The 25320-nt window shown below is 37.7% G+C and overlaps 3 protein-coding genes across 4 annotated transcripts; 1 reads left to right on the forward strand and 2 right to left on the reverse strand.

Moving 5' to 3' along the window:
* Nucleotides 1–9329: 9329 nt before the first annotated feature.
* LOC132616712 (uncharacterized) lies at nt 9330–16165 on the reverse strand. The gene is made up of 3 exons (XM_060331304.1): nt 14760–16165; nt 9875–11132; nt 9330–9755 (listed from the first exon to the last, which is right to left on the reverse strand). The coding sequence occupies exons 1-3, from the start codon at nt 16163–16165 to the stop codon at nt 9480–9482; spliced, it is 2940 nt and encodes a 979-aa protein (XP_060187287.1). The 3' UTR covers nt 9330–9479.
* A 33-nt stretch (nt 16166–16198) lies between these two features.
* Nucleotides 16199–19076, forward strand: LOC132616711 (uncharacterized). 2 transcript variants are annotated; one of them, XM_060331303.1, is made up of 2 exons: nt 16199–16339; nt 17626–19076. In XM_060331303.1, the coding sequence occupies exon 2, from the start codon at nt 17673–17675 to the stop codon at nt 18360–18362; it is 690 nt and encodes a 229-aa protein (XP_060187286.1). In that variant the 5' UTR covers nt 16199–16339; nt 17626–17672; the 3' UTR covers nt 18363–19076. The 2 variants fall into 2 exon arrangements, with proteins under 2 accessions (XP_060187286.1, XP_060187285.1); XM_060331302.1 differs by having other exon boundaries at nt 16780–19075.
* Nucleotides 19077–20030: 954 nt separating this feature from the next.
* On the reverse strand, nt 20031–22031 carry LOC132616709 (UDP-glycosyltransferase 71K1-like). Its single transcript, XM_060331300.1, has one exon. It carries the CDS (start codon nt 21764–21766, stop codon nt 20345–20347), a length of 1422 nt encoding a protein of 473 aa, XP_060187283.1. The 5' UTR covers nt 21767–22031; the 3' UTR covers nt 20031–20344.
* Nucleotides 22032–25320: the final 3289 nt, after the last annotated feature.

Consider the following 25320-nt stretch of genomic DNA (forward strand, 5'->3'; position numbering starts at 1 on the left):
TCAAAAAAAATTATCCGTAAATGCGATGGGTGTCAGAGGCATGCTCCGATGATTCATCAGCCCGGAGAGTTGTTGCATTCGGTGGTGTCACCCTGGCCTTTCATGAAGTGGGGAATGGACATCGTCGGCCCGTTACCATGGGCACCAGGTAAAGCCAGTTTTATTTTGTTTATGACTGATTATTTCTCCAAATGGGTTGAAGTGCAGGCCTTTGAAAAAATCAGAGAAAAGGAGGTCATCGACTTCATATGGGATCACATCATTTGCCGCTTTGGCATCCCCGCCGAGATAACTTGTGATAACGGGCCCCAGTTCGTAGGCGGAAAAGTCAACAAATTTCTCGAAGGGTTGAAGATCAAGAAAATTGTATCAACTCCGTATCACCCGTGTGCAAACGGACAAGCGGAATCCACGAACAAGACAATAATCCGAAACCTGAGGAAAAGACTTGAGGCATCAAAGCATCATTGGAGAGAAATATTACCGGAGGTATTGTGGGCTTACAGAACTACATCGAAATCGAGCACGGGGGAGACTCCCTTCTCGTTGGTTTACGGGGCTGAAGCTCTTATCCCAGTAGAAGTTGGTGAACCGACCCTCCGGTTCCAATATGCAACCGAGGAATCAAACGGGAAGGCCATGGCCGTAAGACTCGACCTCACGGACGAGCTTCGCGAAAACGCGTTGGTCCGTATTGCCGCTAAAAAACAAAGGGTGGAAAGGTACTACAATCGGAGAGCCAATTTTCGACATTTCCAAGTCGGGGACTTGGTGCTTCGAAAAGTTACCTTGCACACCAAGAATCCCAATGAAGGAAAACTGGGTCTGAATTGAGCAGGACCGTATAAGATAACCGGGATAACGGGCAAAGGATCGTACCAGTTGGAATCCATGGAAGGGCAACGGTTACGTAATAACTGGAATGTGGCTCATCTGAAAAGATACTACTGCTAAGGTTTGGACTCCTCATGCTCTCCTATTAACATTTCTCTTTTGCAGGAAATCGAGAACATCATGAAGTTAGAACTTAGGTCTGAAAACACGTGTTGCACTCTTTTTCTTAGTACGGTTTTGTCCCAAAAAGGGTTTTCCGACAAGGTTTTTAATGAGGCAACAAGTACAACGTGTTACTCGACAAAGATAAGGGACCAATACCCGACGACCCGAGGTCACACCCGCTGAGTGGGGACTTAATAGCACTCACCCGACCTTGCAGCTCAGATAAGTGCTAGGGGAATACTGTGCTCGCATTGAAGATTACCTCGGTCAAAGAAGACGGAGAAACCCAACACTTGCTACGGCAAAACAAAGGCCCGACCATTGGCCGTAGCCTTCAATGTACGGACAAAACGATCATAACGAATCGTGTCCCATTTAGCATTTGCCAAGGCAAAACAAAGGCCCGGCCATCGGCCATAGCCTTCGATGTAAAGACCAAACGATCATAACGAATCGTGTCCCATTTAGTATTCGTTACGGCAATGGCAGAAGGAAACAAAATACTCATGTATACAAACACTTTGCAATACAAAATTATTGAAGGTTTGGACAAGCAATGTCTCGGTTATCTTCCTATTAAAAGACTTTACCTCGGTAATAACCGTCGTATTGCGGCACTACTTCATTCACACACACCCTATACCGGGCAATATGGCCGAAATTCGGCAAAGGCGACAAGGTCATAGCGAACCAAGCCAAAATCGTTAAAAAATTCGAACTAAGGCAGCGAGGTCACAACGATCCGAGCCAAAATTTTCTAACCTCCCCAAATGGGGACTGTTACATCAAAATTCAGCCAAGGCTGAGGTTCGGGTGCCCGAATAAGCACCGGCCCTAAAATATTACCGAAAAATACCGGCCCTAGGGAAATGCCTATCGTGATTGGGAGGCGTCTGAGTCCACAAAGCATTAGGTAATTCCTACGGGCACAATGAGCTAAATGACTACGAGTCAACTTGTCCTTAAAACGGACCAACAATTCGGACAAAAATAATAGTAAACATTCAAACAAAGGGGCAAGAAAGATGCATTTTTTCTTTTATTTATACAAAGGGGTGTTTTTACATTAGAAAACCAAAGTCCTACAAAGGCAAAAAAATAAAATAAAGATAAAAGCTAAGTACAGGCCTTAATCTACCCGGAATGGCTGGAGCCGGAGCGCTCGGACTCTGTCCGCTCAGAGTCATCGGAGTCAGAACCAAGAGCATACTTAGCATCTCCCTCGACCCTTTTAGCCTCGGCAATAAGGGCCGGAAGATCAGTAAAGCCATGCTCGGCTTGCTCGAGAGTAATCCTCCGGGACTTCCATTTCTCGTACTCGGCAACAATAGTAGCCTGAGCCTCGACGGCCTCGACGCTCTTCAAAGCCTCGCCTAAATCAGCCTCGGCCTGGGCTAACTTCGCCGCCAGAGCATCCCGAGCCTCTCCAAAAACATTCTGAGTTTGGATGGCCGATCTTATCAGCTTCAAGGCTCCGATATTATTCGGTCATGGCGGCCAGTCCACTCCTCAGCTGACGATTCTCGGCCTTCGCCGCATCAAGCTCGGGTCGAAAATGGGAAAGAGTAACTGCTCGGTTCAACTCCTCCTCCTTCTCCTGAAGAAGGTGCAGATACTTCTCCGTTTCCCGGCCCTGGGCATCCAATTGGCCCTTAAGATCGTCCATCTCTTGTTGGGCACGGACGAAGGCCTCGTTGGCGAGCACCACACTCTGCAAATGAAGCAAAGTTAAAAACTTGAACAAAGCAGGGCTGAAATTCTCAAGTGAAGTTATACAAAGACGGCTAAAAAACCTTACCCGGTTGCCCGCGTGTATACCCTCGTTAATGAGGCACTACCAAGAGACCTCGGTCATCTTCCGCTTGTCCGAATCCGATACAAGGGGCCGAAGATAGCTCGCTACACCCACCGGGCGCGAAAGAAAGCTGCAGTCCTCGGGGACAGTGACCACGACCGATCTTGTCCTTCTCGGCTCCACGCTTGGGGCAGGGAAGATACTCACCAAGCTGTCCCTGGCCCCAGATTCGGAGGTCCAGCTAGCCGACCTCATGGCCCGAGGGATCGGGAGATGCCCGAATCCTGCAGCTTCACCGGTTGCAGGAGGAGTGCCTAAGAACATATCATCAAACTCGTCAGGCCTCGGAGCTGGAGTAGAGGAACTTGGAGCAGCCTCAATATCTTCGGCAAAGCTCGGAGGCTCCGTGGTCGCAGCAGGCTCGTGCTCGGGCGTCAGATCAACGTCAATGGGGACTTCAACCTCCGGGACCGGCTCAGTCCTTTGACTGACTTCAGCAGCGGCCATCTCCCCGGGCTTTCTTGTCCTTTGCAGGGGAGCCTCTTCGGAAGAAATTTCACCTAAAATGTCGACGAAGTTAATCGACCTTAGAGGAGCCGGGGAAAGAATTTCTTCTCCACATGTGTGTGAGACCGGGACCAGGAGTCCTTCAGCAGCAGAAGGAAGGGATGGAACGACAACAACCTCGTCCGGGATCGAAGCCACAGGAGAATTGACATCGACTCTCCGAATAATGATATCGGGCCCTGGTTCATCCCGTGATGACCGGGCGACGCTCCTCGCCCTCTTCTTCGACTTTTGCCCTCTCTCCGAATGCCTCTTCCTTTTGACAGCAGCAGCAGCAAGGGCACAAGACTCACCCGCAGAGTCGAACTCAGGTGCCGACGCTGTGGGACCGGCGGCCGACTCCGGCCTGGGATCCACCGAGCCCTTGGGCAAACCTGGAAGCCGAAGAGACAACGAGTACGGATAAGTAAAAGACGCAGTGAACACGGATAGAATTAAAGTACTACCGTGGTTTTGGGCGACCCATCGGCCGCGTGACAGGTGGGCCCACGTCCGGTTGTCATGGGCATGTTGGCTAAGGAGTGCGGTGACCCATTCATTCAGATTACGAACGATCGGAGGAAAGTACCCATTGGCTGACATGAATAGGAAAAACTGTGAGAAAGTAGGATCGAAATTTGACGAAACATACAAAAGTAATCACTTAAAAGTTCAGGACTTACGCTTGTTGTTCCACTTCTCCGGGAAGGGCATATGATCTGTCGGAATTATGTCCTCGGTCTTCACTCGGACATACCGTTCCAACCATCCCCTGTCTCTATCCTCGTCCATTTTCGAGAAGAATGGATTCCGGCTGCGCTTGGCAAGTTTCATTACGCCACCCCGGAACAGCCTCGGGGAGTATAGGCGTATCAGGTGGGCCAGCGTGAGCTTCTTCCCAGTGTTGTTGGCCAACAACCGGAGGCATGCCACGACCCTCCAGACGATCGGACCAATTTGTGTTAAGGTCACGTCATAGGTCCAGCACATGTCCAAAATAATCGGATCTACCGGAGGATCGAGCTTGAGAAAGGGATAAGTATAGACATACAAAAAACCCTCCCGATGGTCGGTGACTGACTCGTCAGGCCCGGGGGCGAAAACTCGGACCGGGCGATTGTCCCATCCACAGTCGGACCGGACAAGGTCGAGCCTATCCTCGGTAATGGAGGAGGGGTATCGCCTCACGTCGTACCCCCTATCGGACACCGACGAAGGTTTTTCAACCTCGGGGTCTTTGTTGAAGTTGGGTTTGGCCGGTATAATGTCCGAGGCTGTAGGCTCGAAGGAGCTCTTCGCTCTAGCCGGAGACACAACCTCGATTCCTGGGGATGAAACTGAGGGAATGTCATGGGACGTGGTTTCAGACATTTGGGAATATGAAAAGAAGAAGAGGTTGAATAGATTCAAAAGAGGGGCTAAAGAAAGCAAAGGGCAGTAGAGGAACAGGCAATGTAGGAGAAGTCAAAAGACGAGAATCAACGATGAACAGCAGCAGATCAGTGTGAGGAAAGGAGAAGAGTTGTTCCCTTTTGCGTAAAGTCGGCAATAAATTAGCAACAAACTTGATACAGAAGGAGAGCAGATGTGATGAAGGTGAAGAAACGAAGTGCCAAAAGTTCAAGGCAAAGAGGAAATGAGTTGAAGATTTGAAGGGTGTTCAAATGGAAGAATGAAGGGTTAGTGGACATTTTTATAGTTATGGGATTTGGGCGGTTACGGTTTCCGGCCAATCCGGGAGCGCCACGTGTCCTCATAATTAATGAGGAATGACTTGAAACGACGTGCGGGCGGCGGTTGTCAGAGCGGACCATCCGGGGTATGACACGTGGCCGATAGCAGAAGAACGTGGGCAGCTGTTCCCGCCAAAAATGAAGCGATAACAACGGACAAAGGGAGTCACCGGCTTAGTGATTCATCCACTCCCCGTCATTCCGAGAAATCTATGATCCGGGAAGTGTGGGGACTATCTGTATACGGTAAAAACTGGGTATACGCTAAACCGGTGAGACCGAAGAAGGAAGGGACGGGAACGTGCATGAAGGCTCCCCTTCTGAACTGGAGAAACGCTTGAACCGGAGTAAAGGAAGGGCGTCATTTGGTCCGGTTCTTCCATGACCGGTTGTTCGAGGTTGTATGTCCGTTTGATCGTGGCCGGTAGTCCGGAAGAGCCGTAGCGCAAGAGCCACGCGTCGTTAGCGTCCTGCCATGGTCAACCACCAACCATGCGTGTGTCAGACAGTACGGCCAACCTAACCCATTCAGAGTTGTCCTTTCTCTTATTTTTTTTATAATTTGTATTGTATGAGGCCCATAGAGACAATACTATAAATAGAGCTCATCCCTCTCCTTTGGGGGGTTGGCTTCTCCATTTCAAGAACACTTATAATAGCAAAATATATACACAATCTCTCTCAAATATTAGATTCGATCCACAACAGTCGTTTTCATTTCCATTGCATTTCTTCGATCAAGTATTATATGTCATTTAACAAACTCTCACGCCCACAACCAATCGCTAATCATTAATAGTTTTGCTACGAAACGTTCATACACTTCATTTCCCTATAACATATATTGAGATCCAAACACATATCCTATACCCACTCACAAATTCAATTGATTATCCAAATCCGGGGTAAACAATCATGAACAATTAAATACGCAAAGCAATATGACAATTTAGAGTTGTTGGCATTTTACACTCTTAATGTATACACATTTTCTTTAATTTGCACCCTATCCTTTATTTTTTTTATGATTTACCCCCTAGTCTATTCATTTCTTGGCAAACCCATAAAACAGTTCATTCTATGAGGGATGAAGTAGGAAATATGTAATTTAAGAGAGAGTGGAGTTAGGCAGGACAAGAATGGATAGGAATGACGGTGGGATTGAGAAGCTTAAAACCTAAGGCAATTGCAGCAGAGATTGTTTCAAAAGCAACAAACAACATTGTGAAGATTGCATTAAAGGTTATTTTAAATCAGAATTGATTCTTTGTTGGCTACTTCACCAAGCATGTACTCCAAGAAATCTTGTTTGTTTCGTCTTTCCTTTGACAATTGTTTCTCCTTCAAAATGTCATTGATCATTTTCATGGCATTGTTACGTCCACGAAAAATTGCATAGCTATGCACAATGCATCAGTAAATATTCATATTTATTCCAAAAAGTGAGAAAGACAACAAACACATGGAGGTTTTCATAACATGATCAAGAGCAGAATGACTTTCACAACCCCGGCGTCATTCCAACCCATTCTTGTCCTGCCTAACTTCACTCTCTCTTAAATTACATATTTCCTATTTTGTCCCTCATAGAATGATCTTTTTTATGAATTTACCAAGAAATTAATAGGTTAGGGTAAATCCTAAAAAAATAGAGGATATGGTGCAAACTAAAAAAAAGGTTTATACATTAAGGATGGAAAATGCCAAGAACTCGACAATTTATTATCTGAGTATAATAAATTAGTATTCATTGATGCATAAACTCAATTCAAGTAGATTTTCCTCGAAAGTTATTAGTTGGCTGCAAAAACAGTCAAAACTGAGACTATAAATCTTTTCTCAGAAACTATATAGGACAATTTCTGGAGTGAATAACTTATATGGTCACTCAACTATAGCAAATTATCTACTAAAGTCACTAATGTTATTTTGTATCAATAAAGTCACACAAGTTAGACTAGTTTTCTCACAAAGTCACTATAGCCAAAAAAACTAAAGATATAATTACATAAACCGCCTTCAAGTTTGGCTTTATAACACTTACTTCCTTAGTGGTTTATGATATTATTCTAACCTCTTTTTTTTTCTTTATAACAATTCATTTAGCTTATTATTCTTAATAAAAAAAATTATTTAACGACTTTGTCCTTTAATGTATTCATTTTTTATGGTAGTAGTCCTTTAATTTATAATATATTCTTTTATTTAAGTAATTTTGTAAACACCTTTTTTTTCAAAAAAAAAAAAAATCCTTTTTACTTGATTAATAAGCCTTTTTTTTTTTACTATAATTTCATCTCCTTAATCAATTAATTCTTTATCGTGTTCCCCCTTTTTATTATCTAATAAAAAAATACTGACGATCAAGTGTTGGCAGTGGTATAGCTTATGGAATTTGACAAACTTTTGTAGATTTCGAGTCAGTTCTACTTTGAATTAAAATATACATAGAAATTCATATTAAAAATCAGATGAACCAAAACGCCAATTAAAAGACAAAAAAAGAAAAGAAAACAAATACGCCATGAAGATTCATCTTGGATAAATGTTTCACTTGAATTTTTCCTTCTCATATTTTTCGATATGTATAAGTGTGTGTGTTTGAATATTGAATCAGTCATATTAATTTGAATTTTAGCAAATTCCAGGCCTTGCGTTATTGATACTTGAAATTTTCCTAACATTATGAACTATATAGCCAATGGGTAGAACTTGGAGGTTTTTTGAGGTTTCTAAGTCCTAATCCTGATTAAGACCTTGCTTTTGTTAATTAAATTTAGACCATTAATTTTAAAATGGAACATACGTACTCTATCCAAGAAGAATTTTGAAAATTGAGACAATGAAAAATGGAGAGAAGCCTAATCCGATTAAACAACTTTTGCACCATATTTTTGACATAGATGAGATGAAAATGATTTTTCTTGACAAAATTAATTTTTAAAAAGAATATATTATAAAGTACACGACAAATTTGTTAAATAATATGTTTTTATTTTGAGAATAATTAGTTAAATGAATTGTTATAAAGAAAATTAAAATAAAAAGGGTTAGCATAATATCATACTAAACCACAAAAGAAATAAGGGTTACAAAGCCAAACTTGAGGGGAAGTTTATATAATTATCTCTTTAGTTTTTTTTGCTAAGTGACTTTGTGAGAAAAGTAATCTAAACTTGAGTGACCTCGTGAGAAAACTAATCGAACTTGAGTGACTTTGTTGATATAAAATAAACATTAAAGACTTTTAAGATAATTTGCTAGAGTTGAGTGACCATATAAGTTATTCACTCAAAATTTCTGTAAAGCCCTCTAAAACCAATTCAAGAGCCTGTTTGGATGGGCTTATGCCTATAAGCTGTTTACAGCTTATAAGCTAAAAAAAATAAGTTGGATAGTCTAACTTATTTTTTTTTTGGCTTATAAGTTGTTTTCAGCTTATGAGCTGCTTTAGATAAAATAAGTCAAACGGGCCCAATTATTTTTTTGAGCTTATTTTAAGCACAGAATGACTTTAAGCTGGCCAGTCAAACACTCAAAAAAGCTGAAAACAGCTTATAAGCAACTTATAAGCCAATCCAAACAGGCTCCAAGTCTATACAATGATGTAAATCCTCCAAAAGAATTAAATTTAGTAACACTCCCATTAAAATAAATCAACATTGGAAGCAAAATATAGGAGTCTCATTCTACTGTATTGTTCCATTGGATGGAATGTTTATTAATGGAGTTTGAGGCGCTCGATCCTAAAATAAACCTTATGAGGTGAATCTTATTCAAAACCATATAAAGAGACTATAAACTCAAATTACCACAAGTTTAATGACTATTCGGGCAATTAACTCGGATTTATTATCACAAGATAATTGTGGGTTCCTTTATCTCATGTTTGGTACTGTTTTTTGTTTTGGAATTTGTTTATACCACATTCGATCTGGATAGTAATTTTGGAATTAGTAATCCGCAAATAAAGCAACAACAGCTGCTCAGCTAATGCCCTTTTCCAAAGCTTTCTCCTGAAGTTTTTTAAGGACGCTTTTTAATCTAATGAACCAAGCATCTACTAATAAAAGTATATTCACTAAATAATTTTATCATTATTAAATTCTCGTATTATAATCCCGAAATAATTTGTTAACAGCCCCAATCCCCATTAAACTTCAAAACTTAATAAGAGTGGTACCGGAGGATTTCAATCTCTCAGACTTCACGGTACCTTATTGTTTTCTAAACCAAAGTTAAAAGACAATTTCCAATTATTAAATTCAAATCTCTGAAATATTCCCTACCACCATCACCTTTTAAAAAATAGAAAGTATAACAAGATATGATTAACAAGGATCTGTAAATTGGGTAGGAGATAATTTTAGTACACTTACAGAAACTCTACCTCATTTATGGTAAAATTATGAACAAAGTAACAAAGCTGCGTTCTTCAGTAGTTCATCAATGAGTTTCCCAAGAGACAAGTACGAAGATCCACCTTCCATTACGCTAGTCCTGCTCTTCTCCTTCATCTCCTTTGCTTTATCTCTTACTTCAGAGTTAGTTTCCATCAATTTCTTTACACCTTTTTCTATGGCTTCTGCAGTTACCATCGGTTGATCTTTATTCCTTTCACAGTAATCCAAAGTGATCTCAACTGCGGTTCCCACTTCTTTCACCAACTGAAACGCATTTACCTGCAGTAGCGAAATAAAAAATTTCACTAAAGTTGTTTAAGGTTTAATATATATGTATAAAGAATAATTTTTAACTTATATATGCAATATACTTTCGAGTATCGAATTCCACTGTTTACCTGCTGCTCCGAGTGCAATGGCCAGGTCGCTATAGGCACCCCACACCATATACTTTCGAGTATCGAATTCCATCCGCAGTGTGACACAAATCCCCCGACTGCTTCGTGGGACAAAACTTTCAATTGCGGGACCCATCCCACCACTTTCCCTCTTTTCTCTGTCCGGTTTAGGAATCCCACCGGCAAGATTTCTGAATAGCTCGTGTATTCTCCTGGGAATTCTGCGTTGTTGCTCTGTGGTGGCCTGCGTAAAGACCACAAGAACCGGCAGCCGGTTTTCTCTAGAGCTATAGCGATCTCGTTCACTTGGTCAACCGGTACGCTTCCCTGGCTTCCAAAACAGATTAGCACCACCGAATTTGGTGGCTGTTCGTCCAACCAATTTGTTATTTCTGCCTCCTCTGTGGCTGACTTGGATTTTGACTGGTTCAAAATTGGACCAATTGGATAAATGAGTGGCAGTGGGACCCGTTCAGATCTTGAAATATCATTGCTGCTGCTGTTGTTGTTGTAAGCATCTAAGGCGTGGATTTCTAGTTCCGCAAAGGTGTTAATGATGATGCCTTTAGCCTTTCTATAGCCACGAGCGAAATCAAGAAATCTCCCTAACCATGTGTCTCTATCGACTAGGACCATTGGCAATACACTAGGAGGAACTGGGTATGCGTAACTAGGAAACGATAACGGAGAAGTACTGTCGGAGTTCTTGAAAGTGGAAACATCTTGGTGGCACTCATCTTCAAGAAACTGGAAATGAAGCATCAATCCAAGAAAAGCAGCTGGCGAGGTGAAAAACACGTAGCTCGGGATCCCAAACTCGTCGGCTACATCCATTAACGGAGTGCACAACATGTCCACAACAAATCCAGCGAGTTTACAACCAGGGCGTTGACTTCTCAAGAATTCCCTGATGTGGGATTTCTGGCTTTGTACTAACCGATAGACGAAATGTCCTCGGGTTTTGGAACTCCATTCTGGGGTTGGATCAGGAGACGGTAATGCGATGAATTGGAGGCGATTGGAGGAGGATGAAGCAGCTACGGAGTCGACGAAAGGGCCACTAACCGCGTCGATGTAATCGGGGAGTTTCATAATGAGGACAGTGATTGAGAGCTGATGATTTTGGTGGATGAGGAGTTTTGCTAACTCCAACATTTGAGCAACATGGCCCATTGCTGGAGATGGGATGACAATTAGTTCGGCTAATTTCTCCATATAAGCTGCCTGTATTGGTTTTCTGCTTTTGTTCTTCTTTTTGCTCTTACTTTTGTAGATTTATCATCTGTTTTTACGGATGTTGTCGTTGCTTTTGCTTCTAAATTTAGATTAAACATAGTACGCATGAGTCACGTGTGTTGCCCCCTATTAAAACAGCAAAACTTTGTAAAGTAATTTATCTTAGATCAGCAATAAGGACATGCCAAAAAGAACCAATCCTCCACTCAACTCTTGTTCCAATAAAATGAATACGTATCTTTTATTATAAAGTCTTCATATGGTTCATGATTTATGGCAAAAGAAGAAACAAAAAAATTTAAAAAAGAAAAGAAGTGCGTTGATGCATTTCATCTGGTCCATCGTTTTAATTTATATATATACTAGTTCAAGCAGGCCGTGCTTAGCCCGGGCTCAAACTTAAAATTTAAAAGTTCTAGATTCAGTTATTGTATAATTTGAATCATACTTTTATTTCGGACAATAGATTTATGGTAGTAGCGCGTTAATCATGTCTTGTCAATAAATTCTCATAAGAATCAAAGTTTTTTAGTCACATAATTGGATAATCTTTAAAAGTGATATTTTTTAGTAAGAAGCAAGTTTGGAAGAGAATTAGTAAATAATAAAGGGACACACGTGATTCGATATACCACAAAGTAAAAAGATTTACAAGTAAATAATTATAACTGATCGAAGATCATAAATTGGGAACATTTGACATTTCTATAAATTTGTGAGCATATAATTTCTTTAGCTATGGAAGAAATAGATTTCTTTTAAACTATGTAATATTTAAGTACACATGTATTAAAAAAAATTTAAAAAAATTATGATACCTCAAACAACGTCAGAAAAAAGTAAATTAATTTTGTTAAATGTGAGATAAATAACTCATCAATTATTTACCAACACAATTTCCCAATAAAAAGATTTGAATCCCAAGGTTCTTATAAAAAATAATAATAAATAAGTTAGCCAACGATATTTAATATAAAGATCAAATTTCTTGTTAAATTCTAAAAGCCAAGATTCTATAAGCTGTTAAGCAAATTTATTCTTCTTTAAAAGGAAAAGATTTAGAGCCCGTTTGGATTGGCTTACAGCTTAAAGTTGTTTGCAGCTTATAAGCTGAAAAAAATAAGTTGGGGTAGTCCAACTTATTTTTTTTGGCTTATAAGCTGTTTTCAGCTTATAAGCTGCTTTAGATAAACTAAGTCAAATGGGTCCAATTATTTTTTTGAGCTTATTTTAAGCATAAAATGACTTTAAGCTGGCCAGCCAAACACTCAAAAAAGCTGAAAACAGCTTATAAGCCAACTTATAAGCCAATCCAAACGGGCTCTTAGTCTTCTTTAAAAGGAAAAGATTTATTTAACTAAAAAAGCAGTATAATTGTATTTTCCCCCATCATCATTCCACTTTATTGCCACCCACCAGCTGACTATTTGACCAATGCACAAAGTAGGGACTATGTCAGTAATCATTAAAATTAACTATGTCAAGAGTGTAATCATTAAAATTATCTTCGTTATCAAACATTTGGTCAATATTTGATACAACTGACCAATTTTGCATCCTACTACATAATATCAAATCAGACTTTGCAATTAAACCCGTCAACTCGTTCGGTTAAATCGGTTAAAATCGGTAACTGGACCGATTAAACCGGTTTAACCGATAAAAATTAAAAAAAAAAAAAATAGCCGTTGGGCCTATGTGAGCTGTCCGTTAATGGACCGTTGGCAATGGTTCATTTGCAAAAATGGCCGTTGCCAAACGGTCTTTAAATTATTTTTTGGCCCCCCAACCCCCCAAACTTTTTTTTTTAACACTTTAACCCATCCCCACCCCTATATAAACCCTTCTTCATTTTCATTTCAATTCACTCTTCTTCATCTTTCTCTCAAATCTCAAATTCTCAATCTCTCAATTATAGTCGCTTTGCAATAATTAGCCACAAAGTCTTATTATAGTTTCAACTTTCAATTATTAATTTTACAATTATAATATTGTTGGTGGAGTTGGTGATTTTGCAACAATCCGAAGTAGCTTTGGTCTATTTGCAATTCTAGCCGCCTTCACTTTGTTGGAAATTAATCCGGCAATTTGGTACCTTCGTTCCAACTCTATCTTTATTTTTCGCAATTTAATTCTAGCAATTTATTTTTCGCAATTTAATTTGTTGTAATTTATTTTCTTGTGATTTAAATTAATTCTATTTAATAATGTCAAAGAGATTAAGACGTGATGCCGGTAGTAGTAGTGGTAGGGGTAGGCTTAATGAGGAAACATTTGTGGAAGAAACACCTAATTTAGGTATTGATGTTGGTGGAAATAATCCACTTTTAGGTCATTGCCTATGCAACAACATTTTACCGACACTTTTAATGAAGACTTAGATGATGATGATGAAACACAACCCCCCGAAAATCCCATAGGAGATACATGTCCTGCCCAATCACATACACAAGACAAACCGCCTAGAACTCGTAAGCCAACAACTAAAGTTTGAAAATTTATGACTAAGAATAGGGAAAATCAATCAGCTACATGTACCATATGTGGACAAGTATTTAGTTTTAAACAGGAAACTGGTAAGGATGGTGAACGGGTACACTAAATGCTCATATGAGAACCAAAATTGGTGATTTTATTATTCTACTATTTTTGTACAACTCATGTATTATTTGCAAGTTAAAAAAAAACTACAACTTGCAAATAAATGTTATCCAAGAATGAATAAAATATATGACTCATATACTTGAAAAATAACTAAAATATACTAAGAATATACTTGTAATGTATAGTATACTATAAGTATAACTTAAACATAAATACATTACATATATGTATATACATTATATATATGTATTAATGTATATACATATATATATAAACATATATACATTAATACATATATATATATATATATATATAAGCTATATATAACTTAAACATATTTATATATATTAAGTTATATGACCTAAGTATATTGATATATATATATATATTAAGTTATATGCATATATAACTTAAACATATTTATATATATTAAGTTATATAACCTAAGTATATTGATACATATATTGATATATATATATATATATATATATAAAAGTATATTCTTACTATATTTTAGGTATATATATGTATATGTATACGTATATTCTGTATTGCTGACTTGCTGTTAGCCTGTTAGTCAGTAAATATTTAAACTTTAGTTATAAACTTGTATAACATATGTAAATATACCTAAAATATACTAATAAATACTATAATATATATAATACAAAAAAAAAAAACATGTTTTGGACACTTTGAACTGGACCGGTTCCGATTTGAGTTTTCAAACCGGTAAACGCCGGTTCCCTAACTGATTACCGGTCCGGTTCCGATTAAACAGGTTGACAGGCTTATTTGCAATTGAATATTTTAAGTTGGGATGGAAAATTACAGATTTAACATCCATGTCTTTAAAAGATTTGACATTTATGGGCACATGAAGAACTAGAGGATTAGGGATAACTTAGCAAATTCATAGTAACTCACAGCCATATATATACATATGATATCATCTCTCTGTACATACAAAAATTATGATGTGAAAATAGAAGAAAACAATTAAAACCTTCAATCGGACGAATGATCCTTAAAATCTTTAATCAACTTCTCCAGAAAATGGTAAGATGATCCTCCTTGTAACAAGGCTCTCCTGCTTTTTTCTTTCATCTCCTCCAATTTTTTTCTGATACCATTTTTCTCCTTTGTATCATCCAACATCAGTCTCCTTATCGCGCTCTGTATCTCCTCTGCCGTGACTAAAACGGGACTCTCACTCCGATACTCCATCTTTATATCCACGGCCATCTCCAAATCAACCACCAGCTCGAAAGCATTTACTTGTTGCTCTGCATACATAGGCCATGTTGCCATTGGAACTCCAAACCACAAGCTTTCCAGTATCGAATTCCAACCACAATGCGTAATAAATCCTCCAATTGACTTGTGAGATAGCACTGCCACTTGAGGTGCCCATCCGATCACTTTCCCTCTCTGCATAGTTAGTTCCAAGAAACCTTCTGGCAACACTTGCTCCGGATGTGTAAGATCATCCGGAGCACCTATTTTGCCCTTGGCCTGGTTCTGCCGTAATGCCCACAAGAAATGGCAGCCACTTCGGTCAAGGGCTATTGCAATCTCCTTCAATTGTTCCTCGTCAAAGGAACCATAGCTTCCAAAACAGAGGAACAATACCGAAGAATCTTGTTGCTCATCTAACCAACTATTGATACCCTCGTCCGGTCCTTGTATCAGGTTTATTATAGGCCCGACCGGGTATAAAGACGGAACCCCATTATCATTAGCGAGGGATTTAATTGAATGAGGCTCGAGCTCAATGAAAGTGTTAATTATAATTCCTTTTGCTTGCCGTATCATTCGAGCAGTAGACAGAGGTAGGTGCAAACGGCCATGTTTATCAAGCATGGCATTTGGCAAAACCTTTGCAGGAAGAGGATGTAAGTACGTCGAAACGGGCAGTAACGTGTCCGAGTCCTTGAAATCGGAGATATCACGATTGTACTCATCTTTAAGTGTCTGTGCATAAAACAGGAGGCCAAGAAAGGCAGCACTAGAAGTGAAGAATACGTAGCTTGGTAGACCAAGATCAATTGCTACTTCTATCATTTTGTCACTGAACATGTCAACGATCACACCAGCCAGTCGAGTCCTAGAATTACTCTTATTGGTCACAAAGTTGAGGACTATTGCTTCTCTTACTAGCTGCTTGGAATTATCAAAGGTTTCAACAAGAAGAGCTTCTTGATTTGAAAGATTGTTACTTTGAGGTTGAGGAGAAGAAAGGTGCAAGAATCGTAGACGTGACGAGGTAGAATCATCTATTTCTAGTGAACTTGTATAGGTATGTACGCCGGTTTCAATTGGAAGATCGATGATGAAGAATGTAATTGAAAGCCAATGGGCTCGGCTTGTGAGTAACTTGCCAATTTCCACAGCAGCAACGAGGTGACCCATTCCCGGCCCTGGAATGAAAATCAACTCTGTTCTCTCCATGTTTGTTTATGAATAGTAATGATCTAGTACTTCATTTCAACTGCCAACTTAAAAGACAAAAGCAGAATAGAGAAGAGCCAAATTAAGGCGTTGCTGTCACTGATTAAGACCTTCGTCAGCTGTCGTGGATACATTGGCGGCCAAGTGTAATCAACGAAAGCAGATAACCACGAAGTAAGTAGTAATCTCTCCGTTTCAATTTATATGAACTCATTTGATTGGACATGACATTTAAAATAAAGGGAAGATTTTTAAAATTTGTAGTTTAAAATAAATCTTTATGTGGCTGTAAATCATTCATAAAGTGAATTTATTTTTAAATTAGGAAAAAAATCATTTATTTCAACACAAATTTAAAAGAAAATAGATTCAAATAAATTGAAACAAAAGGAGTACGTACATTTATTGGTCAATCACTCTATAGGACAAAAGATTCACGTCACGGGAGCAGCAATAATAATTTCAGAAACAGTAAATAAAAAGTGCTCCCTCCGTTGTCTCATTTCGTACGTCATAGTTTATTTTAACACGAAATTTAAAATAAAAATTTGAAGTTTTTTTTTCTTAAAGTACTTTTGAAGTCTATAATATTAAACGTGTTATATTTATAATAGAGAAGAGCCAAATTAAGGCGCTGCTGTCACTGATTGAGACCTTCGTCAGCTGTCGTGGATACATTGGCGGCCAAGTGTAATCAACGAAAGCACCACAAAACAACTACTACATTCATTGGTATTCACTCTCTAGGACAAAAGATCCACGTCGCGGGAGCCGCAATAATGACAAGGCCCAAGTGGAAATGATGCAGGGAAAAAAAGACCAGCCACGTGTAGAATCCTTAAAGGATCAAAGAGTGTTGTGAGGACTATAAAAAATTTGAGTTCCTCCTTGTTAAATATAGTAAAAATAAAAAATAAAATAATAGATAGATATTAGAAATATATTCCCTTCTTTTCTTTTTAGTCAGTATAAAAAAAGATTAACACCTTTTTGTGTTTAAAATATCTAAGGTTTATTTTGAATCACACATTTCAAAAGTTTTTCTTTATTTCTTAAATTTTATGTCAAGTCAAATTAAGATAATCTTTTGAGACGGAGGGAGTATTTAGTATGAGATAAAGAAAATACAGTAAAAGCTTAAAACTTGAAGGGAGGATCCTATCAGTATGAAGAAGCAGATATATTCTGTGAAAACGAAAACTGTTAAAGAGTTCAATTTAGCCAAGAGCTGGATAAAGATCGGAAATACAAAGGAATGTAAAAGAATTTCATAAATCGGATATGGAAATATTTTTAATGGCCAAGATGATATGTTGCTATGATTGTGGGGATTATTAAATTAAATTATTGGAAGTAAATATATGGAATGTTAATGATCTAAACCATGGTTAGAGTTTTTTTTTAAGTTGATTAAATTTTAGCCATTAATTTTAACTAATGCTATGTGTCCTCAATCCAAGCTGTCCCTGCTATTATTATTTGGGAACTCTGGAAGAGGAGAAACACTATGAGACATGAAGGGAAGGTGTCAATCACAAAACTCATTTACCAGGTGATGCATACTTTGATTCAATTCATGAAGGTGAGAAGGAGAAATTTTAGGTATGCACCATATAATTGGAGTGTGATTGTTGAGGCATTACAGAGATATTCTCCAAAGATAAGAGTAACACCAGTGACTTGGAGAACTCCAGATATTGGATGGATAAAAGTCAATACTGATGGAGCCTCAAGAGGAAACTCAGGTAGGAGTTCATGGGCCTTTTGTGTAAGGGATGAAAGGGGAGATGTGATACAAGCACAGGCCAGAGAAATAGAGGATCTTCAAAGCACCAACACCGAGGCAGAGGCCCTAGCCATTTTACAGGCTCTCAGGTATTTAAAAGACAGTCAATGGGATCAAATAAGGATAGAGACAGATTCACTTTTGCTGAAGAACTCTATTCAAAGGACATGGGAAATTCCTTGGCAAATCATTACTATGGTGGAAGAAATTTGGAGAATAAGTGAGGAAAAAGTGGTGGTGATAGAGCATATTTATAGGGAAGGAAACAAATTAGTAGATCACTTGGCTAATTTAGCTTTGGACACAGGGGACATACAATTCAATTCCTTTCATGACATGGAGAGCCACTGTAAAAGAATTGTGAACAGTGACAAATTACAGCTGCCCTGTCTAAGAATTAGATCATGTTAAGGAGACTGAATATAGGGGGAAGGTGGGAGAAAATGAGGTCCTCACACTCAAATCCTTTGGGAGGAGAATGTGAAGGATTTGGTTTACACTAACTGTTTGTTAATGGTTGCAGGTACACAAACTAACATAAATGGAGGATTTTAATTCAGCAGGTACCACAGAACAACCACACTGAAGGAATACCAACAAGCAGCGAAACACAGTGTAATCAGGATGTTGAGAAGTTTTACCAGCATAAATTGCAACTGGTTGGAGGCACTTTTGACAAATGACATGAAGTGGAATTACTGCTCCTAATGATTGAGCACATGGAACACAACAGACCTCTTGAGTACACATGGGCATACAGTTTCTATTTAGTGGTTGTTTCTTAGTTGGTGGTATTAGCACCCCGGGATGCTCATCCTACTGAGAACTGGTCATTAGTTAGAAAATGTACTGCCTTGGTGCATATAGAGGGCCAAATATAGAGCATGTGAGATATAGAAACAAAAGTTCTTTATGGAGCAATTATTTCAAATTTCATTCTATTAGTAATTTTTTAACAATTTGTAATATCAAATTAAGACAAGTTATAAGTCTTAATTTGATCATTAGTTTAAATTTTGTATTTTCATTAGCCTTTTGGCTAGAGTTGTACAAACCTCTGGATTTTTTGATAAAATTTATAAAATTAGCCCTAGGCCAAAAGCCTAGTGGACTTTTATTAAAAATAAAAAAATAAAAAAAAAATCCAAGCAAGAACTTAAGAAAAATATAACTTAAGCAAAATAGAGAGAAGAAAAATGAAGAGGAGCCGGATCCATAATATTAAACGTGTTATAAGTTTTGTATCCTTATAAAACTTTTGAATTGTTATAGTACGTAGTTATTACAATATTTAATTTGTTTTAACTATAAGAACTTCTCATCAAAGACAAAATGAACAATTTAAAGTTAATTAATTTTAAATAAAAAAACATGGCATTCTTTCTAAACAGATTAATAAAGTGATATTGCCATACCAATTATTACGCTAGTTGTACGGACAACAGGGCTAAATGCCTCGTGATAACGAAGGCCAAGCTACTGATGAAAATCTTGTGCCACAAGATGAGAGCCTTATACCGCTAAATAAATCCATGTAAATTGCAGGTATACCTATGTACAATGGGCTAAGTTCATGTTAGGAGCAAAAGGAAAAAGAATCCAACTTTTATTCTGTAGAAAAGCATTAAATTCATCTGCCATTTGCCACTTTGGATTTTACATAGCTAGAGAGAAGCGGGTGGATGAGGAAAATAGTTTGCTACCTACTAAGTGGTTTCAGGGGATGAGTAGGTAGTAGCTAGCATCGAGGTAGACAAAGGTGGTGAAGAGCTAACGAGGCATGCCTCACTAGGGTTCAGGTATAGCTAAAGTATGCTCAGTAGTAGAAGAAGAAACATTAGAATCTGTTTGAGATGATGGCAAAATAGGTGCTGAGATTGTTTTGTTGCGTAGAAGTAGCCATATTTAGGTAAAACAATTTCCAGAAAAGGAAGAAGAGTAGGCTTCTGGCAGCCAAAGGCTATCTGATGCTATGTATAGGATTGATATTCCGCCAAACTAAAGGATCTTAACATGAGCTTTACAGTATGTACAATAGATAATGGTGCAAAGTAATGTGAACAAGCACAATTAGGATCCTTTTAGAGTAAAAACTGCAAGTGAATAAGAACTTTATGTGTAATAAGTACAATTTGGCAAATGAAGTTTACAGAGAAGTTTTTCATATATCCCAAGATAAGAAAGTGAAGAATCACTTTCAGAGAAATGGAGGATATATCTTACTAGTCACTAGATAAAGCAAATTACTGTTATGACGCTCCTAGGAATCACCAATTAATAAATATAACTACACTCACACCTTAGAAACAGCTCTTATCTGGTTCAGTGACATACTGAAATGAAACAAGCACACCATAAAGAGTACAGAATGTAAAATTCTTCTCCTCTCAGTGCTAGGAATCAAGAATAGTTTCAACAAATCGTCCCATAGAATTGAAAGAAGATCCACCCTCCATCAGCGCCTTCCTGCAAATCTCTTCCATATATTTGACTTTCTTCCTCATGGGATTTTCGCTGTCCATTATGCATCTTATAGCTTTCTCCATCTCCTGTGCCTTCACACTTTCACTATGATCACTTTCGAGCATCCTGTAATCCAATGTCAACTCAACTGCTATCTCAAGATCATTCACCAATTGAAACGCATTGATATGTTGTTCTGCATAAAGGGGCCATGTCACAATTGGAACTCCATGCCATACACTCTCTACAATCGAATTCCACCCACAATGAGATACGAATGCTCCAGTTGCCCCGTGAGCCAAGATATCGACTTGGGGTGCCCATCCACATACTATTCCTCTATTTTTTGTCCTCTCCAAGAACCCTTCTGGGAATATCTCCTCAAATTTTGAAGGTTCAGCATCCACAGGACGGCGTATTGACCACAAGAATCTAACCCCACATCGTTCGAGTGCAATTGCCATCTCGATTAGCTGTGGTGGCTCAAAAATACCCGCGCTTCCAAAGCACAGAAAAAGAACAGATGAAGGTGGCTGCTTGTCTAGCCATTTCATGATTTCTTCATCTTCAGTCTTGGAATTTCCCTTACCTTTTTGTCCCTCAAGGTCATTAAGAAATCCTACCGTGTAAACTGGAGGTAATTCAGGATCAGATACTAAGCTATTTACAGCATGGCTTTCGAATTCCGCAACTGTGTTGATGAGAATTCCTTTAGTTTCCTTGAACCTGACACCATGTTCGCGAAATGAGTCGTAACCTTCCTTGCTGAATGCAAAAGTAGGCAATACTTTTGAGGGTACTGGATGAGCATAGGATGCTATCTTTAAATGAGCATCAGATCTGTTAAATTCTCTCCCAACTTTTTCATGCCAAACGGACAGGTATAACAAGAAACCAAGAAAACCTGCACCAGAAGTGAAGAAAAGATAGGAAGGAATGTCAATTTCTTTTGCTACATCAATCATTGCACTACAAAACATATCAATGACTAGGCCAATAATTTTCGGGTTCGAATCAGGCCACTTGTTGCTGATAATTGCTTCCTTGACGATGGGTCGATAATTTGCTATTAATAGAGAGAAATAGTTCTCAATGGACTTGGCTAGTTCTTCTGCAGGTGGCGGTTCGGCTTGAGGAAGCGTGATATATCGAATTCGTCTGCCCTCCGGAGCAGAGGAGCTTCGTTTGATGTAGGCATCTATGCTGACATCCCATGGTGGGGGTGGCCTTATGATCAGAATTGTTATACATAACCTTTCATCTCTATCAAACAACTTTTCTGCAAACTTGCATGTCGAAACAAGGTGACCAACGGCTGGGGCAGGCACAAACACCAGCTCTAATTTGCTCATCTTTGAAACAAGCTAATCAGATGATGAAGATGAAGATGTTGATAGATAAGAATGGTATCTATGTTGGATACGCTGATGTTTTTATAGTTGTGGTTCTGTCTTTTTCTTGTAATGCCAAAATTTGGACTTATGTTAATTTGAGTATAGCTTGAAGAGGATAATACTCTACCCAAGTTACAAGATATGAGGTATGATCCTAATTTGATCATAACTGGGAGAAGAAGGCAATTAAACAGATTTATTGTGTGGTTATAGTAAGGCCTATTATCTATTGGCTTATGTCGGGTAGGTGTTATCTTTAAATAGGAGCCACCCCCTTTCTCTTGTTAGAATATGTCCCAAAAGGGTTTATTGAAATTGTCTCATTCCAATTGGGATTCAATAATTGTCTCATTCCAACTGGGATTTGACTGGCCTGTCCCATTTCAACTGGATTTTGAATATTTTCAACCCCTATTTAAAGGAGATCTTCGGCAAGAACATCAAGAAAAAAGATAACAACTATCAAGACTACACACGAGATTATATTCCACACTTAGGTTAGAGAGAGTTTTCATTGAGAAATTGTAATCTTTCGTTTCCTTTGATCTCGTTATGCTTCGACACCCTGTTGAGATCGTTTTGTACTCCTCGCCTTATAGTTAATTTCTCTGCGTGGTTTTTCCCGTCTTGGATTTCCACGTAAATCTTGTGTTCATTACATTTATTGTTTTCTTGTATTATTGTTCTTGTGTTGATGCATCCTAATCGGTTCCGCTGCATCGCTCATTTAATTCTTAACATCTCTAGTAATTGTCATAAGAATAACTAGTAGCAACAATTATTGTTTCCTTAATTACATGGTTAAGAGGTTGTTAAGAACTCATTTGAGTCAATTTTTCGGTGTTGACAGAACACGATAGCTTGATCGTAAAAGTTGGTCTCAAACTTAACTGCTGACGTTGCTGAATCATGAAGTTAAACAGTATAGATGAAGAAAATGGTCTCATAAGAATGATAATTTTGTTGGATATATCTAACTTTATGTGATTTTGGTTCTGCCTGTCTCATTGTAATTCATTGCCTTTGTTTTCTTGAGGGAATTAAAATATGTGATGAAAATGAATATGCTTCTATGCACCATGATATCTGGTCTCATTGTGCTGTATGTCTGGAGTGAAGTCAGTGCTTACATAATGAGAAACGTGAGAACTTTTTGTACTTCTTCTCATTAGTGAAAAATGTACAAAAGACTGTTGTGTGATATAGTAGAATGGTAACAACTTTATTATGTGTCTCACGCGATTAATATTAGTTGTGTACGACCGTTTTTTTTTTTTATATATTGGACCTAATTCTTATACTTTTAGCTTTATTAAATTGTGAGAGAAAAAGAAAAATATCGTGGAAAGGAGAGGGACGTTTCATCTTTTACTTGACTGTTCCCCTATGGGTTAGGCAATGCAATTTGTCGTTTGCCTTGTTGTCTTGGATTCACACAAGGTGAATACTAATACTAACCAAACATTAGGTTCTTGATGTTTTTTTTTTTTTTTTAATAAAATTAGGTTCTTGATGTAAAGGCAGAAAAAGCGACATTATCTCTTTCTCCACCCACTTTGCTGCCTCAGTGTCATGTTTCACATAAAAAAAATGTCACCATGCAAGATTTTAATTTTTTAAACCATGAAAATTTTTAATAGGTCCCAACTCCCAGCACTATTAGAAATAGAGTTTTTTCCCACCGATATTTAGTAAAAAATTTATGCTATAAAACGTGATTTTCACACTTTATTCCCACTGAACCAGCTCACTGTAAACGCATAAGGAAACAGGTCTCATTGAAATGCTGGAAACTTTCTAATTTTTCCGTGGAAAAAAATATTGTTATTTAGGTTTTTCTCACTGACATCCGGTGAGAAATAACCACTGAACATTTTCCGATGAGAAAATAGTTTTTTTTTTTCAGTGCAACACCGCATCATATTCTTGTGAATCATTCAGAATGAATCAAGCTAAGTGGGACCCAAATAGTTTGAGTGGAACTTTGGAAAGTAATTGCTTAAAAGAATTGGTACAATGAATTATCTATATCTATATCTATTTATAATATAAAGCTAGGAATAGATAAGGTGATGTGGCATTTCTCTGTGGTCTAGAAAATCATTTATCTTTTTTCTCCTTTTTTTGGAGTTTCCCCTCATTTTAAAATTTATTTGCTATATATTTGAAATTAAAAAGTCATCTTTTAATTCTCTTAATTACACCTCTTATATACTTATATGTTTTCATCTTCCTCTATAACCTTACCATAGTCTAATACGAATCCAACTTTTCCCCTTTCCTATTTAATGTCCCTATTAAATGTATATAATTTTAAAAAAAATTCTCTGAAGTTTTAACGTCAAATAATATATCCATATATCATTTGTGTTTTTCCACAATTTCATACTCAATAGTAAAGATTGGTTCTTATCCAACGTTGCCATAACGAGAAAATGTGTATCTCCTCTTTTATTGATATCTCGACTATGAAACTGGTCACCCAAAGGAATGGAGTACTTTTTAGAGGCAAGTTAATTTCTATTGCAATAATAATGATCTTTTCCTATCAATTCTTTTCTTCTGGTTACAAACTTCATTCAAGTGATTAATTTGGTAATTTTTCTATAACAACACATTGCTCTACTTTTGATGAATTCGGTATATTTATAAATCTTTCAATTTCTTGTAGTATTCTTCTTTCATTGTTTTTTATTTGTACTGGAGCAGTATCATTATCTAATAGACGTGATGTTTTTCTATTTAAATAGATTCAAAACAAATTAATATCGTTGATGACGTTTTATCATATTGAGGTTTGATGCCAAATAAATCGCTCTCAATATCAAGCCAACAAAACACAATATCCATCAAGGTATGGTCTCTTAAACTATTACAACATATTTTTATGTTTTCTTTTCCCTTTAATATTTGGGTCAAATAAAAGTAGCAGCAAAATATAATATTAGGTTTTTGAGAGTGAAAGATCCAAAGGATTCAAACTTTTGAAAGTATGTAACTAACTTAGCATGTGTATTTTTGTTTGAAGAAGTGAGGAAGAGAAATTTAAGAAAATAAGTGATTCTTCCGGTAAAGTGAAACTCTGAAGAGATTTAGACAAATAAAAAAGTGTCCAAGAAGATGGTGCATATTTGAAATAACTATGACATTTACAAGGTGATGTGACACTTCTCCAAGGACTAGAAGACCATTCAATTTTTTTCTCCTTTTTAGAAGTTTCCCCTCATTTTAAATTAATTTGCTATAAAAATAGCAAAGTTTGATAGTAGGTGTTTGAGGGTGAAAGATCCAAAGGATTCAAACTTTTGAAAGTATGTAAGTAACTTAATTAGCATGTGTATATCTGTTTGAAGAACTGAGAAAGAGAAATTTGAGAAAATAAGTGATTCTTCTCCAAGGGCTAGAAGACCATTCATTTTTTTTTCTCTCCTTTTTAGGATTTTCCCCTCATTTTAAATTAATTTGCTATAAGAGTAGCAAAATCTGATATTAGGTGTTTGAGGGTGAAAGAT

This window comes from Lycium barbarum, chromosome 11 (assembly GCF_019175385.1).
Source record: "Lycium barbarum isolate Lr01 chromosome 11, ASM1917538v2, whole genome shotgun sequence".
NCBI lineage: Eukaryota > Viridiplantae > Streptophyta > Magnoliopsida > Solanales > Solanaceae > Lycium > Lycium barbarum.

Coding starts and splice junctions, on each gene's coding strand:
- LOC132616712 (XM_060331304.1), bottom strand. CDS start 16,165: ATGGAGAGAACAGAGTTGATTTTCATTCCAGGGCCGGGAATGGGTCAC. Junction 11,133..14,759: donor TCTTACCATTTTCTGGAGAA/GTTGATTAAAGA, acceptor CAAAAGTAAGAG/CAAAAAGAAGAACAAAAGCA. Junction 9,756..9,874: donor CATTGCACTCGGAGCAGCAG/GTAAACAGTGGA, acceptor TCGCTACTGCAG/GTAAATGCGTTTCAGTTGGT.
- LOC132616711 (XM_060331303.1), top strand. CDS start 17,673: ATGAGACATGAAGGGAAGGTGTCAATCACAAAACTCATTTACCAGGTG.
- LOC132616709 (XM_060331300.1), bottom strand. CDS start 21,766: ATGAGCAAATTAGAGCTGGTGTTTGTGCCTGCCCCAGCCGTTGGTCAC.